We start from the raw sequence: 16735 nt of genomic DNA, 5'->3' as shown, positions 1-16735 counted from the left end.
ACCACTGTTCCAGAGGACATGCACTCATGCTGATGATGTGTTCTGCTCAATAACAATCCAAAGCAGTGTAGACCACACGTTCATTTTCATTATCTGAGTCAGATGCCACCAGCAGAAGGTTGATTTTCTCTCTTAGTGGTTCGAGTTCTGTAATTTCCACCTCAGATTGTTGCTCTTTTAAGACTACTGAACACATGCTCCACACCTCGTCCCTCTCAGTTTGGAAGGCACGTCAGATTCTTAAACCTTGGGTCAAGTGCTGTAGCTATCTTTAGAAATCTCACATTGGTACCTTCTTTGCGTTTTGTGAAATCTGCAGGGAAAGCGTTCTTAAAATGAACAGCATGTGCTCAGTCATCATCTGAGACTACTGTAACATGAAATATGTGGCAGAATGTGGGTAAAACAGAGCAGGGAACATACAATTCTCTCCCAAGGAGTTCAGTCACAAATTTAATTAACGCATTATTTTTTTAACGAGTGTCATCAGCATGGAAGCATGTTCTCTGGAATGGCAGCCGAACCATGAACAGGCATACAAATGTTCAGCATATCTGGCACATAAATACCTTGCAGTGCCGGCTACAAAAGCGCCATGCAAATTTCTCTTCTTACTTCCTGGTGACATTGTAAATAAGAAGAGGGCAACATTATCTCCTGTAAATGTAACAATTGGCTGAACAAGAAGTAGGACTGAATGAACTTGTAGGCGCTGAAGTTATACATTTTGTTTTTGAGTGCTGTTATGTAACCAAAAAAATATCTACATTTGTAAGTTGCACTTTCATGACAGAGATTGCACTACAGTACTATACTTGTATGAGGTGAATTGAAAAATACTATTCCTTTTATCATTTTTACTGTGCAAATATTGGTAATAAAAATAATATACACATTGATTTCAATTACAACATAGAATACAAGCTATATGAAAATGTAGAAAAAACATCCAAAATATTTAACTAATTTCAATTGGTATTCTATTGTTTAACAGCACAATTAAAACTGCATGGAGTCTGAGTCTATTTTAGGTTCAGTAATGCGAACTCTATTAGGTTACACAGTACATTTATTAGTTTATTATGGGTATCTTTTCTAAAACGTCTAGCTTAACAATTCACAGTTACAATGCATAATTGTTATATGTTATCCTTTTTAGATTTTTTTCCTTTTAATCCTTCAAAATATCTTTTCTTAGTGTATGACTTACCACAAAGGACAAATGACATCGAGCTTTTTTATGGAAATATGCGTAAAGTTATTCTTTCTGTGGTTGGAGATGCTAGAGATTCCAGTTTTAAGAGGGATTGTCTTCAGCAATCTCAAGGACATAGCTTGGAATCAGACAGGTAAAGTGAACATTAGACTTAATACATATAAAAATCATTATGATTTACTGCTCATTGGGGGGGTCATGTTACTTTTCACATTAAAAGCTTAATAAAGCTTTTTAGAGGTAGTGGTGTATTGAGTAATCAAACGCTGTCGGTGACAAAAACTAGATCAAAAAGTTCAGCTCTTTTTTTCTTTATATTTCCACTTCTGAACTTAATAGGGAAGAAAAGGGAAAACCCAGTGAGTGTAGGAAGTGTCTGCTGCTGAGATCTGTTTCAAAGCTCCCTAGCCAGACAGAAGCCCTACAGGAAAGGGCAAAACATCATCCACTCTCTTCCTCCCTGTCTTCCCCACCAGTCTTCCTCAAAGGCTCTGAACCCCTGGGGACTGAATGCTCTTAAGATTCAGCTCTGTCTCCAAGAAGTAATGCTTGTCTTGTCTTCATGGCCTGGCAGCCAACTTTATAGGTCCTTGTCCAGATAAAGCTTTTCAGGAGTCTCAGTCCAAATGACAGACCCCTGGCAGGCTGCATTATCACCAGGATAAACCCAATTGTGCAGACCTTTCTTTACTTTCAGAAACTTTGTGCTTCATTGACCTGGGCTGATCTTATTGGGTAAAATCTCCACCCTTCTTCTGATAGTATGTTTTTTTACTCTCCTCCCCTCTCCCCTCCCACATAGTATCAACACTGGAACTGGCTGCTGCATACTCCAGATGCTCTCTCCATTTCTCTGCAGATCAGTTCCCTCTAGGGCTCCCGCTGTCTAATATAATTCTGAAGCAGATTCTCCCTGCATGTATGATATGCCGCCTGCTACTGAAGTGCTGTCTCTCTACCTCTGAGGATTCTGGGAAGAGTGCTTCCTCTTTCTCAGACTTGTCAGGTCCTTGCTTTACCAATGATACCCATAAATCAAGTTGCAGAATGGCTGCTTTTTTCCTGGCCTGAAGTAGTTATTCCTTTATGTAATTGAGTAATGAAACAAAAGTTTGTCCCTGGTGGGGAGGGTCCTGCACCTGGCTGCAACTTTAGCCTCTGGGTATAAACTAAGTAGAATTTAAATTCTGCACTCCTCAGAATTGCTGAGGTGGTCTTTCTCCCACTTGCTGCTAATTTCTCTCCCAGATCAGGGCACATTTTATACCTTCTAGACCCTTCTCCCTACTTTGTCTTCTGTGTAGAGTCCTAAAGCATCCAGCACAGCCCTGGGGATTTAAACCCTCCCAATCCAAATCAATAAAGATTACTAGGTTGTCTGCCATCTTTGTTTTTTTGTTTGTTTGTTTGTTTTTTTTAAGGGCAGCATACTGGAGCTGTGGCCCCTATCTTCAATAACAGTACAGAGTCCTCCATTAGTGCTGTCTCTTTGAAATGTAACAACAGGGTTACCAGGGCCTGGGATACAAGGAGTCCTCCTCCATTCCAAAGCCTCGTTGCTGGTTTCCTGAGTGTAATCTCTGCTTCTTTGAGTGTTGGTCCCTAAGTGTATTTCATTGTCGGTATGCATGTGCTCCATGTGCTTGAGACTGGAAGACTTCTGCTAATGGTGTCTGTTTGTCCACGGTTGCAACCTCTCATGGTGTGAATTGAGGATTTAAGGAGTGGTACAGACCAAGTGCCTCTCCAGTTCTCTACCGCTGCATAGTCTGAGAGGGAACCTTCCATTGTCCACAGAGCTGACCTTGTAACTTCAAACCTGTAAACATTGCTAGAGAAATTTTATTACTTAATTATTAGTTGTGGTTAGTTTTCATGATTTTTTAGGGACATCGTCTACTCTAGGTCTGCCCCAGCCCAGATGGGACTCACGTTATGCCCAGGATCCCAGGCTTGGTGATGCATCTGGGGCAGGAGACAGTTCTTGATCAGCAACAAAACCATGAAAGGTGCCTGTACTGCCTTGAGAAGCTTATATTTTGACTGGGTGCAGTATCTGCCACTCTTCCAAGTGGAACCTGGCATGCATGGAAATTCAAACTTAGGATGAAGGAATATTTTTTTTATGAGGCCTCAGTCTGATCCAAAGCGGGCAGACCCCCTCTGCTCATCATGCAGAAGTGTTAATGAATGTTCCGTCTAGCACTGTCACCTCTGACACATGGGTGAACAAAGTTAGAGCTAAGAAGCCCTTTTTCCCAAGCCCACCAGAAAGCCCTCTTAAAAAGCCTAAAGAAAAATCCCGTTTCAGAACCACCTAAATGAAAAGGGGGTACTTCCCTGATATCCTTCTCAGTTAGCTGACTCTTCATGCTCTAGGTTCAAGAGCCTATAAAGGATATAGTACCAACCCACAGGTTGTGAGAAGTCAGAGCCTCATGGGCACTATTGACAGAGGAAGGACTGTCAATACTATGAATGGAGTGTAATAAACCAAGACCAGCACCACCACCAGTACCATCAAAGGATACATGAGAACTTCATGGACTGTTGGTACTGACATGAGTGAATAAGGAAACACCAGTGTCCAAGAACAGAAACATATACCACTCCTGAGGATATTTTTTGTAATTCTCAACCCAGAATCCCCCCTTCTAATGGACCTGGTCCTTACAAGGATAATTTTAACACTAGCAGTCTACAAACACTGTAAGAGAAACTGATTCTTTATTCTATCTACTAGTTGGATTAGTGCTACATAGACGGTATCAAGGGCACCACAAATGGAACTGGAACTCTCATTTTCTTCAGGAGAATCTGACATGGAGATGGGACTGCCATCAGCCCACCAAGAGATACAAGCCCAGACAGAGAAGTTAGGATATCCTGGGCTCTGCCACAGCCTCATAATATGGGGTTCTCTCCCCTCACTCCAGGGCTGTTGGTTTCCTCTATGCCAGGGGTTCTCAAACTTCATTGCAATGCAACCCCCTTCTTAAAACAAAAATTCTTCTTCGAGTGATTGCTCACATCCATTCCAGTTAGGTGTGCGCGCCGCGCGTGCACGTTCGTCGGAAACTTTTTTACCCTAGCAACTCCAGTGGGCCGGCAGGTCGCCCCCTAGAGTGGCGCCGCCATGGCGCTCTATATATACCCCTGCCGGCCCGCCCGCTCCTCAGTTCCTTCTTACCGCCGTGTCGGTCGTTGGAACTGTGGAGCGCGGCTTAGCTGTCCTCCACGTCCCTAGCTCTCCTAGTTTTCAATCGCTTATCTCTAGTTCTATATAGTGTTAATTAGTGTTGTTAAATAAATAGTTTAGTCAATAGTTGTTAAATAGTTCTTGGCCGGGGGCTTAGCCCTTCCCGGCACCCGGCGCCAGGCTCATGCCTGTTTCGCCGGGCTTCAAGCAGTGTGCGGCCTGCAAGAAGCCCATGCCCACCAGCGATCCCCACGAAGCGTGCCTGAAGTGCCTCGGGGAATCGCACAGGTCTGACAAGTGCCGCATCTGTAAGGCTTTCAAGCCGAGGACAAAAAAGGAGAGAGATCAGAGGCTCCGAACTCTCCTAATGGAGGCGGCACTTGACCCGTCGACTTCGCGGACCGTGGTCTCGGCACCGGCACCGGATCGCTCCGGCACCGAGAAGACTCCTCGGCACCGACCTTCTCCGGCACCAGAATCACAGCCTAGGCCGTCGAAGTCTGCTACTCCGGCCAGGCAGACCCGGCTTGAGCGCCCGGCCTCGACATCGGCCGCGGCACCGCTGGCACCGTCAGCACCGTTGACTCCGGGCCTGGCGGGTCCGTTGAGTCCGGTGCCGCCGAGCTCCCCCATGAGATCTGGGGTTGAGATAGTGGTCCCGTCAACACCGGAGACCTTCGCCTCGGCTCGGGACCTTATTGCCCTGACGGAGCCCACTCGGCTGCCACCCCCGGTACCTCCGGTGCGGGTCGTGTCCAGGGGCAAGCCCATGATGTCGGCGCCGCCCAGAGACAGTCCTTCGCCATCTAGGTCCCGACGTCTTGGGCGCTCCAGATCCCGACGCCGCTCGCAGTCCCGGCACCGCTCCCCTCAGCGGCACCGGTCGCACTCGCGGCAACGGTCGACCTCCGGACGGTCGCGGTCAAGCTCCAGTCGGCGTCACCGGCACCGCGACTCCAGGAGCAGGTCCCATCGCTACTCGCCGCACCGGTCGACCTCCCGGCACCGAGCTGGTGGCAGGTCCCGGTCTCGGTCGACCTCCCGGCGCCGAGCCGGTGGTAGGTCCCGGTCGACCTCCCGGCACCGAGATGGTGGCAGGTCCCGGTCTCGGTCGACCTCCCGGCGCCGAGCCGGTGGTAGGTCCCGCTACCGAAGCGACACCCGGTACCGATCAGGATCCCGGCACCGTGACAGATCCAGGTCCCGGTCCCGATCCCGGCACCGATACGACTCCCGGCACCGGTCCCCGGCACCGAGACGATCCTCCGTGCCGACCCGCGCCGGCCCGTACCATCCGGGGTCGGCCCCGCCGTGGCCCTCGAGACAGCCGTCCGTATCTTCGCAGGCGGACAGTGCGTATGCGCTCGGCACCGACCGGCAGGCGGCGCTCTTCGGGGATCCGCCGCTGGAAGACCAAGGCCCACCACAGTGGGGATTCTGGACACCCTGGGCATACCATCAGGCCCAGGGCCCCCAGCAGCTCCCTCCCACACCGGCGAATGCGGAGCGTAGGGCCCCTGAAGCCTCCTTGTCTCGCCCCCCTCCCTCCCCGGAGGCGGAGGAAGGGTCCAAACAGCAGGACTCCGCTGTGGCTCCGGAGGTAGAGGCGAGGGCTGAGGAAGACCCTCAGTTGGACACTATCGTGCCTGGGGTCTCCTCATCCTCCTCCCCGGATGAGGCGGTGGCGGGTACCTCCTCCAACAGTCCCCCCCCGCTGGATCTCAGGGCGCACCAGGACCTCCTCAGGCGGGTGGCCCAAAACCTGAGTCTGCAGGCAGAGGAGGTCTCGGAGATAGAGGACCCGATTGTTACCATCCTCTCTTTGGATGCTCCCACCAGGGTCGCCCTGCCCTTTGTACGGACCATTCAGGCCAATGCCAATACTATCTGGCAGTCCCCGGCCTCCATCCCTCCGACAGCGAAAGGAGTCGAGAGAAAGTACATGGCCCCTTCCAAGGGGTATGAATACTTGCACGTTCACCCGACTCCCGGTTCACTGGTGGTGCAGTCGGTGAACGATAGGGAGCGTCACGGCCAGGAGGCTCCGGCCCCCAAATCCAGAGAGGCCAGGCGGATGGACCTCCTTGGCCGTAAGGTATATTCGGCTGGGGCCCTGCAGCTCAGGGTCTCTAATCAGCAGGCCCTGCTGAGCAGGTACGCTTTTAACTCCTGGGTGGCAGTGGACAAATTTAAAGAGCTGCTGCCACAGGATGCTCGCCAGGAGTTTACGGCCATCCTGGACGAGGGCAAAAAGGTCGCGCGCACGGCCTTACAAGCATCCTTGGACGCTGCGGACTCGGCTGCCCGTACCCTCGCGTCGGGAGTTACGATGCGTCGCATCTCCTGGCTGCAGGTTTCCGGCCTTCCGCCAGAGCTCCAGCACACGATACAGGACCTTCCTTTCGAAGGCCAGGGCCTGTTTTCGGAAAAGACAGACCCCAGACTCAAGAGTCTGAAGGACAACCGGGTCATTGCGCGGTCCCTCGGGATGCACACCCCCGTGACGCAGCGTAGACCCTTTAGGCCACAGCAGCAGCCGTACCGTAGGCCGTTTTCCCAGTTCCGCCAGCGGCAGGACCCTTACAGGCGCCGCGGCAGGAACGGCAGGCGCAGGCAGTCTGGGAACCAAGGGGGGCAGAACCAAGGCTCCTCGAAACCCCCGCCTGGTCCTAAGCCTTCATTTTGAAGGTGCGCCCGAGGGCGCTGTAGCAGTTTCCCCTATGGATCCTTTCCCCCCGTTTTCAAACCGCCTTTCGTTTTTCCTCCCGGCGTGGTCCCAAATAACATCGGACCGCTGGGTCTTAAACCTGGTGCAGACGGGATACCGCCTGCAGTTTGTTTCGTTTCCTCCTTCCCGCCCTCCTTCCTCGTCCCTCTTCAGGGACCCCTCTCACGAGCAATTCCTTCGACAGGAGGTGCAGACGCTCCTCAGCAAAGGAGCCATAGAGGCGGTTCCGGAAAACGAGAAAGGCAAGGGGTTTTATTCCCGCTACTTTCTGATCCCCAAGGCCAAGGGGGGCCTCAGGCCTATCCTCGACCTGCGAGAACTCAACAAATACCTCGTGAAGTTGAAGTTCCGCATGGTATCCCTGGGGACCATTATTCCATCCCTGGATCCGGGAGACTGGTACGCCGCCCTCGACATGCAGGACGCGTATTTTCATATTGCCATTTGGCCGCGCCACAGACGCTTTCTCCGCTTCGTTGTGGGGGCTCTTCATTATCAGTTTGCAGTCCTCCCTTTCGGCCTGTCCACGGCCCCAAGGGTGTTTACAAAATGCATGGCAGTTGTCGTGGCGCATCTTCGACGCAACCGTGTCCACGTGTTCCCTTATCTGGACGACTGGTTGATTCGGGGCACGTCGGAGCAGCAGGTCAGCAGCCATGTCCGCCTGATCACCGCCGTATTTGCAAGTCTGGGCCTCCTGATAAACACAGACAAATCCACTCTGAGGCCCACGCAAAAGGTGGAATTTATCGGGGCGGTCTTGGACGCCACGATGGGCAGGGCCTCGCTGCCTCTGCAACGGTTCCAGACCATGGCGGCGATCGTTCAGCGTTTGCGGTCAGCCCCGTTGACGTCAGTAAGGACATGTCTAACCCTGTTAGGCCACATGGCAGCGTGCACTTTTGTGACCGGCTACGCTCGGCTCCACATGAGGCCTCTCCAGCTGTGGCTTATCAGCCGTTACAGGCCGCAAAGGCAACCTTTAGACATGTTAGTCACAATCCCCCAGAAGGTCTTGGACTCTCTCGGCTGGTGGTTGGACCAGTCCGTGTTATGTGCGGGTCTTCCCTTTCACCCCTCTCAGCCATCGGTATCCCTGACAACGGATGCCTCAGATCTGGGCTGGGGGGCCCACCTGGGGACCCTGCGGACACAGGGCCTGTGGTCCCAGGAGGAGGTGGGGCTCCACATCAACATACGGGAGTTGAGAGCGGTCCGCCTTGCTTGTCAAGCGTTTTGTCATCAGCTTCAGGGTCGTTGTGTCGCCGTGTTTACGGACAACACGACGACGATGTACTATATCAACAAGCAGGGCGGCACCAGGTCCTCCTCCCTGTGCCACGAGGCGATACGTCTCTGGGACTTTTGCGTAGCCCACTCCGTTCACCTCAGGGCTTCCTTCCTCCCTGGAGTACGGAACACTCTGGCAGATCGACTGAGCAGATCCTTCCTGTCGCACGAGTGGTCCCTTCGCCCGGATGTCGCTCTCTCCATTTTCCGGAGGTGGGGTTATCCCCGGGTGGACCTCTTTGCGTCCAGGGGGAACAGGAAGTGCCCAGCATTCTGCTCCTTTCAGGGCAGGGAACCGGGGTCGATAGGGGACGCCTTCCTCATCCGGTGGTCGACCCACCTGTACTATGCATTTCCCCCGTTCCCTCTGGTCCACAAGGTCCTCCTGAAGGTGCGCAGGGACAAGGCGCTCGTGATCATGGTAGCCCCGGCGTGGCCCAGGCAGCACTGGTACACCATGCTGCTGGACTTGGCCATAGCCGACCCAGTTCCCCTGCCCCTTCATCCGGACCTGATTACCCAGGACCACGGGACCCTGTGTCACCCAGACCTGCAGTCGCTGCACCTAGCGGCGTGGCTCCTGCGTGGCTGACTGGCCCAGAGCTGCGATGCTCCACGCCTGTGAGAGAGGTGCTCTTGAGCAGCAGGAAACCGTCCACAAGAGCCACGTATTCAGCGAAATGGAAGCGCTTCTCCTGTTGGTGCGTAGAGAGAAATCTCCGCCCTATGGAAGTTTCGGTTTCCGAAATATTAGACTACGTTTTGTCCCTCAAAGGGCGAGGTCTGGCCTTATCGTCGTTGCGAGTCCACCTAGCTGCTATCTCCACCTTTCACCCGGGTGCGGACGGTCGCTCCGTTTTTTCTCACCCGACGGTGTCGAGATTCCTTAAAGGGCTGGAACGTTTATTCCCTAACGTCCGTCCCCCTGCTCCCACCTGGGATCTTAACCTGGTGTTGTCCCGACTCATGGGGCCCCCCTTTGAGCCGTTAGCTACTTGCTCCCTGCTCTACCTCTCTTGGAAAACTGCCTTTCTAGTGGCTGTCACCTCAGCTAGACGGGTGTCGGAGCTCCGAGCTCTTGTGGTAGACCCCCCATATACGGTCTTCCACAAGGACAAGGTGCAGCTGAGACCACACCCTGCTTTTCTGCCCAAGGTGGTCTCAGCCTTCCATGTCAACCAAGAGATTTTCCTTCCGGTTTTTTTCCCAAAACCTCACTCCTCAGGCAGGAGCAGCAGCTCCACTCGCTGGATGTCCGTAGGGCTCTCGCGTTCTACATAGACAGGACTAAGCCCTTCCGAAAATCCCCCCAGCTTTTCGTGGCGGTAGCAGATCGTATGAAAGGTCTTCCTATCTCCTCCCAGAGGATATCCTCTTGGGTTACGTCCTGTATCAGGACTTGTTATGACTTGGCCCATGTCCCTGCGGGCCGTGTGACTGCGCATTCTACCAGGGCGCAGGCGTCATCGCTGGCTTTCCTAGCCCGTGTGCCCATCCAGGAAATCTGTCGGGCAGCAACCTGGTCATCGGTCCACACTTTTGCTTCCCACTACGCCCTGGTCCAGCAGTCGAGGGAGGATGCGGCCTTCGGAACTGCGGTGCTCCGGGCCGCGACTTCTCACTCCGACCCCACCGCCTAGGTATGGCTTGGGAGTCACCTAACTGGAATGGATGTGAGCAATCACTCGAAGAAGAAAAGACGGTTACTCACCTTTGTAACTGTTGTTCTTCGAGATGTGTTGCTCACATCCATTCCACACCCGCCCTCCTTCCCCACTGTCGGAGTAGCCGGCAAGAAGGAACTGAGGAGCGGGCGGGCCGGCAGGGGTATATATAGAGCGCCATGGCGGCGCCACTCTAGGGGGCGACCTGCCGGCCCACTGGAGTTGCTAGGGTAAAAAAGTTTCCGACGAACGTGCACGCGCGGCGCGCACACCTAACTGGAATGGATGTGAGCAACACATCTCGAAGAACAACAGTTACAAAGGTGAGTAACCGTCTTTTATTTCATTACCCCAGAATGGGGTACCGAAGCCTGAGACTGCCCAAGTCCCACTGCCCTGGGTGGGGGGCCAAAGACCAAGCCCCACTGCTCCAGGCAGGGAGGTCAAAGGTGAAGCTCAAGGGCTTCAACCCGGGCAGGAGGCCTACAACCTGAGTCCTGCCGCCCAGGGCTGAAGCACTTAGGTTTTGGCTTTGGCCCTGGGCAGTGGGGTTTGGGCTTCAGCACTGGGCCCAGCAAGTCTAAGCGTGTCCTAGCAATCCCTTTCAAGGTCCCAACCCACAGTTTGAGAACCGCTGCTCTATGCCTTGCGGCCCTTATCAGCTTATGTTGGATCCCTCTCGTTGGCCATGCTGGGGACCATGGATAATATTTTGTATTATCCGGAATTGGTACGGCATTGAGGAAAAGATAGAGCCAGATCTAGTGGTACTGCCAGTTCCAACAGGAATATCTTCATGTCCTGATGAGGCACTTGCTCTGGCCTTGTCATCTCTGCCAGTTGACCATAAACGGTTTCAAGATTTATTGAAGAGAGTTGCAGATGAGCTCTAGATTACTCTGGATGAAATTGAGGAGACACCTCACAAACTCCTGGGTGTGTTGTAGATTATGGGACCTAGTAGAGTCGTACTCTGTTAACAATTCCCTACATAGTGGGAGAATTTGCTTATTGCTATTTCTCCTTTATCCCCTGGTCTAGCCCATTCTTTGGAGTAAATTAGAAAAAGAATCAAAGGTGAGTTTGGAGTTTTGTGTTAACTAGTCTGTTCTATCTCAGACCATCTTTTGTTGTATCAGAGAAGGAATCTTTTTGGGAGTCAAGTGAACTATCTCACAGAAAGATTTAGAGTTGTGGTTTTTTTTAAAGATCATAAGAAGGGACGAATGACAGTCAAATCCAGAATGACTGTGTGGATTAAAAATTGCATCCAAAAGCAAGCTAATCAGCTGCATCCAAAATTGTTATACCTTTTTGTAATAGGCATGACAACTTTCTAGGATCAAAGGGTTGAAGTATCTCTTTTTAGAAATTTATACGGTAGCCATCTGATTACTTCCAGACATCTTCATCTGGCAATGCCAACTAGATTTTTTTTTTTGTAAACTTCTCTGCTGATGTTTGTTGCCCATGCTCCAAGCACAACTGTGAAGTAAGCCCAACTCATCTGGCTCAATGCTTTTGACTTCTGCTATCAGAAATTGTTTCTGGGTGGGAAGTAAAATACATCAAGGGAAAATTACTTGCAAGCATTTGTTTGTAGTTGTCCTCTTCTATCCTTTCTCCTGCCTTCCATCAGAGTGTTGCTTGGAGTTGTGATCTCATTATCTAATAATTAGCTCCAGAAGTGTCAAAGTGGGGGTGGGGAGAAAAAGTAGTAAGTTCAAAAGTAGGCTTGCTTCTGGTAGGAAGAGCTAATAAGCTGTCAACAATTGCTGTTGCTGGGTTGCATGTCAGGAGACTACTATGAAATTCGAATTACCAACAAGTAATTTTCCCTCACCAGTTACTGAAATGCAGCCTTCTCAAAGAATATCATTTGCTACTTTTCAAATTTTATGTAAACTAAACTGCCCATTGTCCTATGTCAACTATATATGGCTACTGAATTTCAATAATTTCTTATTAATGGAAACTTCAGTTGAAATTGAGGCCCTAGTAAACTGAGCATATGTATTAGTTTCAGATGCTAAAATCATAAAGTCAAACTAGTGCTCAAAAGAAAAACAAAATGTTACCATAGCTAACTAACTTTGCGTAAAGAAATTACTTTTGTCTGCAGTAAAAGCTCTTTCTTATTTCATGATTTCATTTTAGACTTGGAAGCACTGATACACATACCAATACAACTTTGGATGTTCTTCCAGTTAAAGGACCTCAAGGTCCCCCATTATCTTTAAATACTGATGACCCTGTTCAGAATAAATTGATTTCTCGAGAGACATGGGCCATTCAGCCTGAACATTTAATTTTGACATCTCCTTCTATTAGTGAGTATTTTTTTTAAGTTTGGATAAGTAAAATAACTGGTCTAACTAGTGAATATTCCTAACCTACTGTAGTATTTAAGTTTGGCTTTGGTGATACCTTTACTACAGTTCTATTGAATTTCCTCATCAAATAGTTTGAGCTGTGGTTTTGGTTTGTCAATTGAAGTTGCTTTCAAAATACCTTGAGTTGCCAGAATGTGTCCTGAAACAGAGATTGTGAGATTGATTGATTGATTGATTAATTTCTAAAATGTAACTCCATTGCCAGCAAGAACCACCACCAAGGTACGAAACATGACAAAGAGATGTTAAATAGCAAACAGTTTCCTTCTTAATCAATGATGCTTTCAGTTTTTGATCTGCAGTAATTTTATTCACGTAAAATTTTATAGCTGAACTAAAACTTTTTTTGTATTGTACAATAGGTGGAACAGCAGAAACTGGACATATACAAATAATCAACAATTGTAATAGGTCACTGAAATTTGAACTTTCTTGGCCAGCTCATTGTCTTACAATAACACCTCAACATGGAGTTATTGAGCCAGAGTAAGTCTCTTTTCATTGTTCTTTTTCTACTATGAAAGGTATTTTCTTGCTGTTCAGATTACTTTGACCATTGAATCTGGTAAAAGTTTGAGCTTTCATGAATATACATACCACATAGGTCCTAATATATTAGATATTTTACTTTTATTTTTGGTGTTTTAACAATTAATTATAATTGCAAATTAAAATGGGATATGATTTATCTAAAAGTCTTTGAGATCAGTTGTATCATTTCTCACTAAGCACGTACCACTATAGCTATGCCAGTATAACTCCACATGTGAACACACTTCTAGCATACATGTGATTTTATTTCCAGTATAATTGTATGGAGTAATTATACTGGAGTGAAGTCACATATTCCAGAAAAGTGTCCACACAATAAGTTACAGTCACATAAATACATTAGTATATTATATTGCTATAGTTCTGCTGGTCAGTTTTTCCAGTGTAGAAAGCCTCTCCTGAAGGATCTTATCACTGGGTAGGATTAGGGAAGAGGGGTGCCTATTCATTAATGAGGCCATTCTGGACCCAACTGGAACCACTTGGCAAATCCCAGCATGGGTGACATCTACTTTTTTTTTTTTTTTTTTTTTAATATGGAGATATACCTGTCTCATAGAACTGAAAGGGACCCTGAAAGGTCATCAAGTCCAGCCTCCTGCCTTCACTAGCAGGACCAAGTACTGATTTTGCCCCAGATCCCTTGGCAGCCCCCTCAAGGATTGAACTCTCAACCCTGGGTTTAGCAGGCCAGTGCTCAAGCCCCTGAGCTATCCCTCCCCCCCAGAAGTGGATGGACAAAAAATATTACGTCCCAGCATGGGAGACTGATCATCTTCTCCCGCCTCCCAGCCAACTCCACCATGGTGGATACTGTTAATTCCTGTGGCCAACAACACCAGATGAGGTCCACTCCCTTCAATAAGGATTAGAAGCCTTTGGACCATTTCAGGAGGAAGGCCACACTTGAGCTTCAGATTGCCAACTACCAAGCCCTGATGGCTAAATACGACTATGTAAACTATTTGAAACTGAGCAATTTTATTGAGAAGCCTCCTGAATCATATTGCGATCAATTCAAGGCCATTGTTCAGGAGAGACAGTTAGTAGCAAAATAACGCTACAGTCTGCCCTCTACACAGCAGCCAGGTCCATCTCCAGCGGTGGTGATGCGACATACATCATGGTTCCATTTCTTGGGCTTCCCGAAGGAGGTACAGTCAATCATCAAAGGCCTTCCCTTTGAAAGCACTAAACTCTTTGTAGAAAAGACTGATGCCTCTATGCATGTGCTGAAAGATTCTCAAACCACTCTGTTGTCTTGGCATCTATAAACTGGGACAAAAGAGGAAGTTTAGTCCACAGCCCCAGCGCAAACCATGCACCTCTCAATATCTAGCTCAATGCTACTATGACCCACAGGGGAAGAAGAACAAATTTTTGAGGCATAAACTTTCTGGCCTGCAACCTTCCTCATCCCAGCTATCCATGTCCAAACATTGATTTTGATGTGTTGGTTGAGATATTGATATCCCCCCATTTGCTACATCCAACCACTGCCATCCACCCGTTTGGCCACCAGACAGTAGAATTCTATGGCAGAATTCCGCAGCACTTGTGAACACACAAAATGACACCAATGGGTCCTAGCAATCATTTGCACTGGGTACTGTATCCATTTTACCTCTCTGACCCCTCCATAACAAGCTTCCCCGTCCCTCTTCAGGGACTTTCTCATGAAAATTTACTATGGCAAAAGGTAGGTAGTCTCCTCCAGTTAAGAAGCTATAGAACCACTACCTCAACATCTGTGGTGCAAAAGGTTCTACTCGCTGTTTCCTAATACACAAGAGGAAAGGAGCTTGGAGACCCATACTAGACCTCAGAGTTCTCAAGTTTGTCAAAGCTCAAAAATTCAAGATGGTCACTAGCAGCAATTGTTCCAGCATTAGAATAGGGAGACTGGTTTTCATCCTTCAACCTTCAAGACACCTACTTTCATATCTCAGTGCTACCGACTCTCAGACGATTTCTCAGATTTGCTCTGGGACAAGACAATTACCAGTACTCTCCTTAGGGCTATCATTGGCTCCTAGAGTATTTTCAAGGTTCTTTCAGTAGTGGACACACACTTTTATGCTCTCAAGGGATCATGATTTACCCTATCTGGATGATTGCCTCCTCAGAGCCTGGTCTCTGCAAGAGACTCACTGAGTCATCAAAGCTGCCGTGTGCTTGTTTACAGACCTGGGCTTACAGATCAACACCTAAAAATCAACCCTCGTTCCAGTGCAACACCTGGAATTCATAGGGGCCACCCTCGACTCGTTACAGGCCAGAGCTCTCCTACCTCAGCACAGATTTCTCTCCATGGCCACACTCATAGAGACCATTCAAAGTAGCCCGCAAACATCAACCAGACAGTGCCTCCAACTCTTGGGGCATATGGCAGCAAGCACAGCAATAATACCACATGCCAGGCTTCACATGTGATGCCTCCAGATGTGGTTCAGCTCAGTTTACAGTCCAAAGAGGGACAGACTAGACAAACCTCTGTCACTACCCACCAGAATCAAGAACTCCTTAGATTGGTGGAAAGGCCCAGCTAACATTTGCAAGGGGATCCCCTTCTCCCAAACTCCCCTGTTGCTTGTCTGATAGAGTGGAATGCACATCTAAACAACCTCATGGCACAAGGCAAGTGGTCACCCACAGGCAGATCTCTTCACATCAACCTCCTCAAGCTAAGAGCGTCAGGAATGCCTGCGGTCACTTCCTCCTATTGGCCAAAGAATCACACACAACAGTCCTAACAGACAACCTAGCCTCTATGTACTATATGCGCTTAGCTGAACAAGAAACGTCCACACTGGTGCTCCAGAGCAGAGATAGGACAACACTACCTGAGCGATGCTCTTGTCGCCACTGGGACAGAAACCTTCTCTATGCCTTTCCTCCATTTCCCCTACTATTGAAGTCCTGCTGAAAATAAAAAGAGATGGGGCACGTCTTGTACCTTTACCTCTCACAGCTCGCGACATGCCTGGCAGTCCCTCTCCAAGCCACTCCATACTCTTCTTGCAGAATAAATGACGTACTCTACATCCCAACCTGAGGATTCTCTGCCTCAAAGCATGGCTCCTTCTTAGTTTCCAACATCTAGAAAGCTCCTGTTTGAAGGAGGTACAAGAGGTGTTACTACACAGTAGAAAGTCCTCAACATGACATACTTACTGCAAAAATGGACTTGGTATACTTCCCAACAAATCTCCCTGACATCTGCAACTCTTCCACATATCTTCGATTATGCACTGACCCTAAAAAGATTGGGGCTCTCTGAGTCCACCTACCAGCTATAGCAGCCTTCCACCAACCAGTAGAGGGATACTCAGTGCTGTAACACCCAACCACTAAAAGGTTCCTCAAGGGTATAAAAGCCTTTGCCACAACCTCGATTTCCTTCTCCCACATGGGACCTAAACCTGGTATTAAAAAGACTGATTAGGCCTCCCTTCAAACCCATGGCCACATGTTCACTTACATACATCTCAATGAAAATGGCCTGATAGCAATCACCTTGGCAAGGAGAATAGGAGAAATAGTAGCTCTGATGGCACATTCCCTTCTCCTCTCCTTCTCCCCCACCCCCCCAGTTCTTTTGGGACAAGGTTACACTCAGGCCACATCCAAAATTCATTCCTAAGGCAACCTCCCTGTTCCAAATGAACCAATTGATTCACTTTCCAATCTTCT

The 16735-nt window shown here is 49.1% G+C and overlaps 1 protein-coding gene across 9 annotated transcripts in view; it reads left to right on the top strand.

Moving 5' to 3' along the window:
• CEP192 (centrosomal protein 192) overlaps positions 1–16735 on the top strand; it is a 191550-nt gene that overhangs the window by 122524 nt on the left and 52291 nt on the right. For all 9 annotated transcript variants that reach the window (XM_030552694.1, XM_030552698.1, XM_030552696.1 and 6 more), the window contains 3 exons: positions 1199–1349; positions 12255–12427; positions 12853–12976. In XM_030552694.1, the coding sequence (XP_030408554.1) occupies positions 1199–1349; positions 12255–12427; positions 12853–12976 (448 nt within the window). The remainder of the gene's footprint in view (positions 1–1198; positions 1350–12254; positions 12428–12852; positions 12977–16735) is intronic.

The sequence above is a fragment of the Gopherus evgoodei genome, chromosome 2 (genome assembly GCF_007399415.2).
Source record: "Gopherus evgoodei ecotype Sinaloan lineage chromosome 2, rGopEvg1_v1.p, whole genome shotgun sequence".
In the NCBI taxonomy this organism is placed as follows: Eukaryota; Metazoa; Chordata; order Testudines; family Testudinidae; genus Gopherus; species Gopherus evgoodei.
This window is presented reverse-complemented; position numbering and strand designations above follow the sequence as displayed.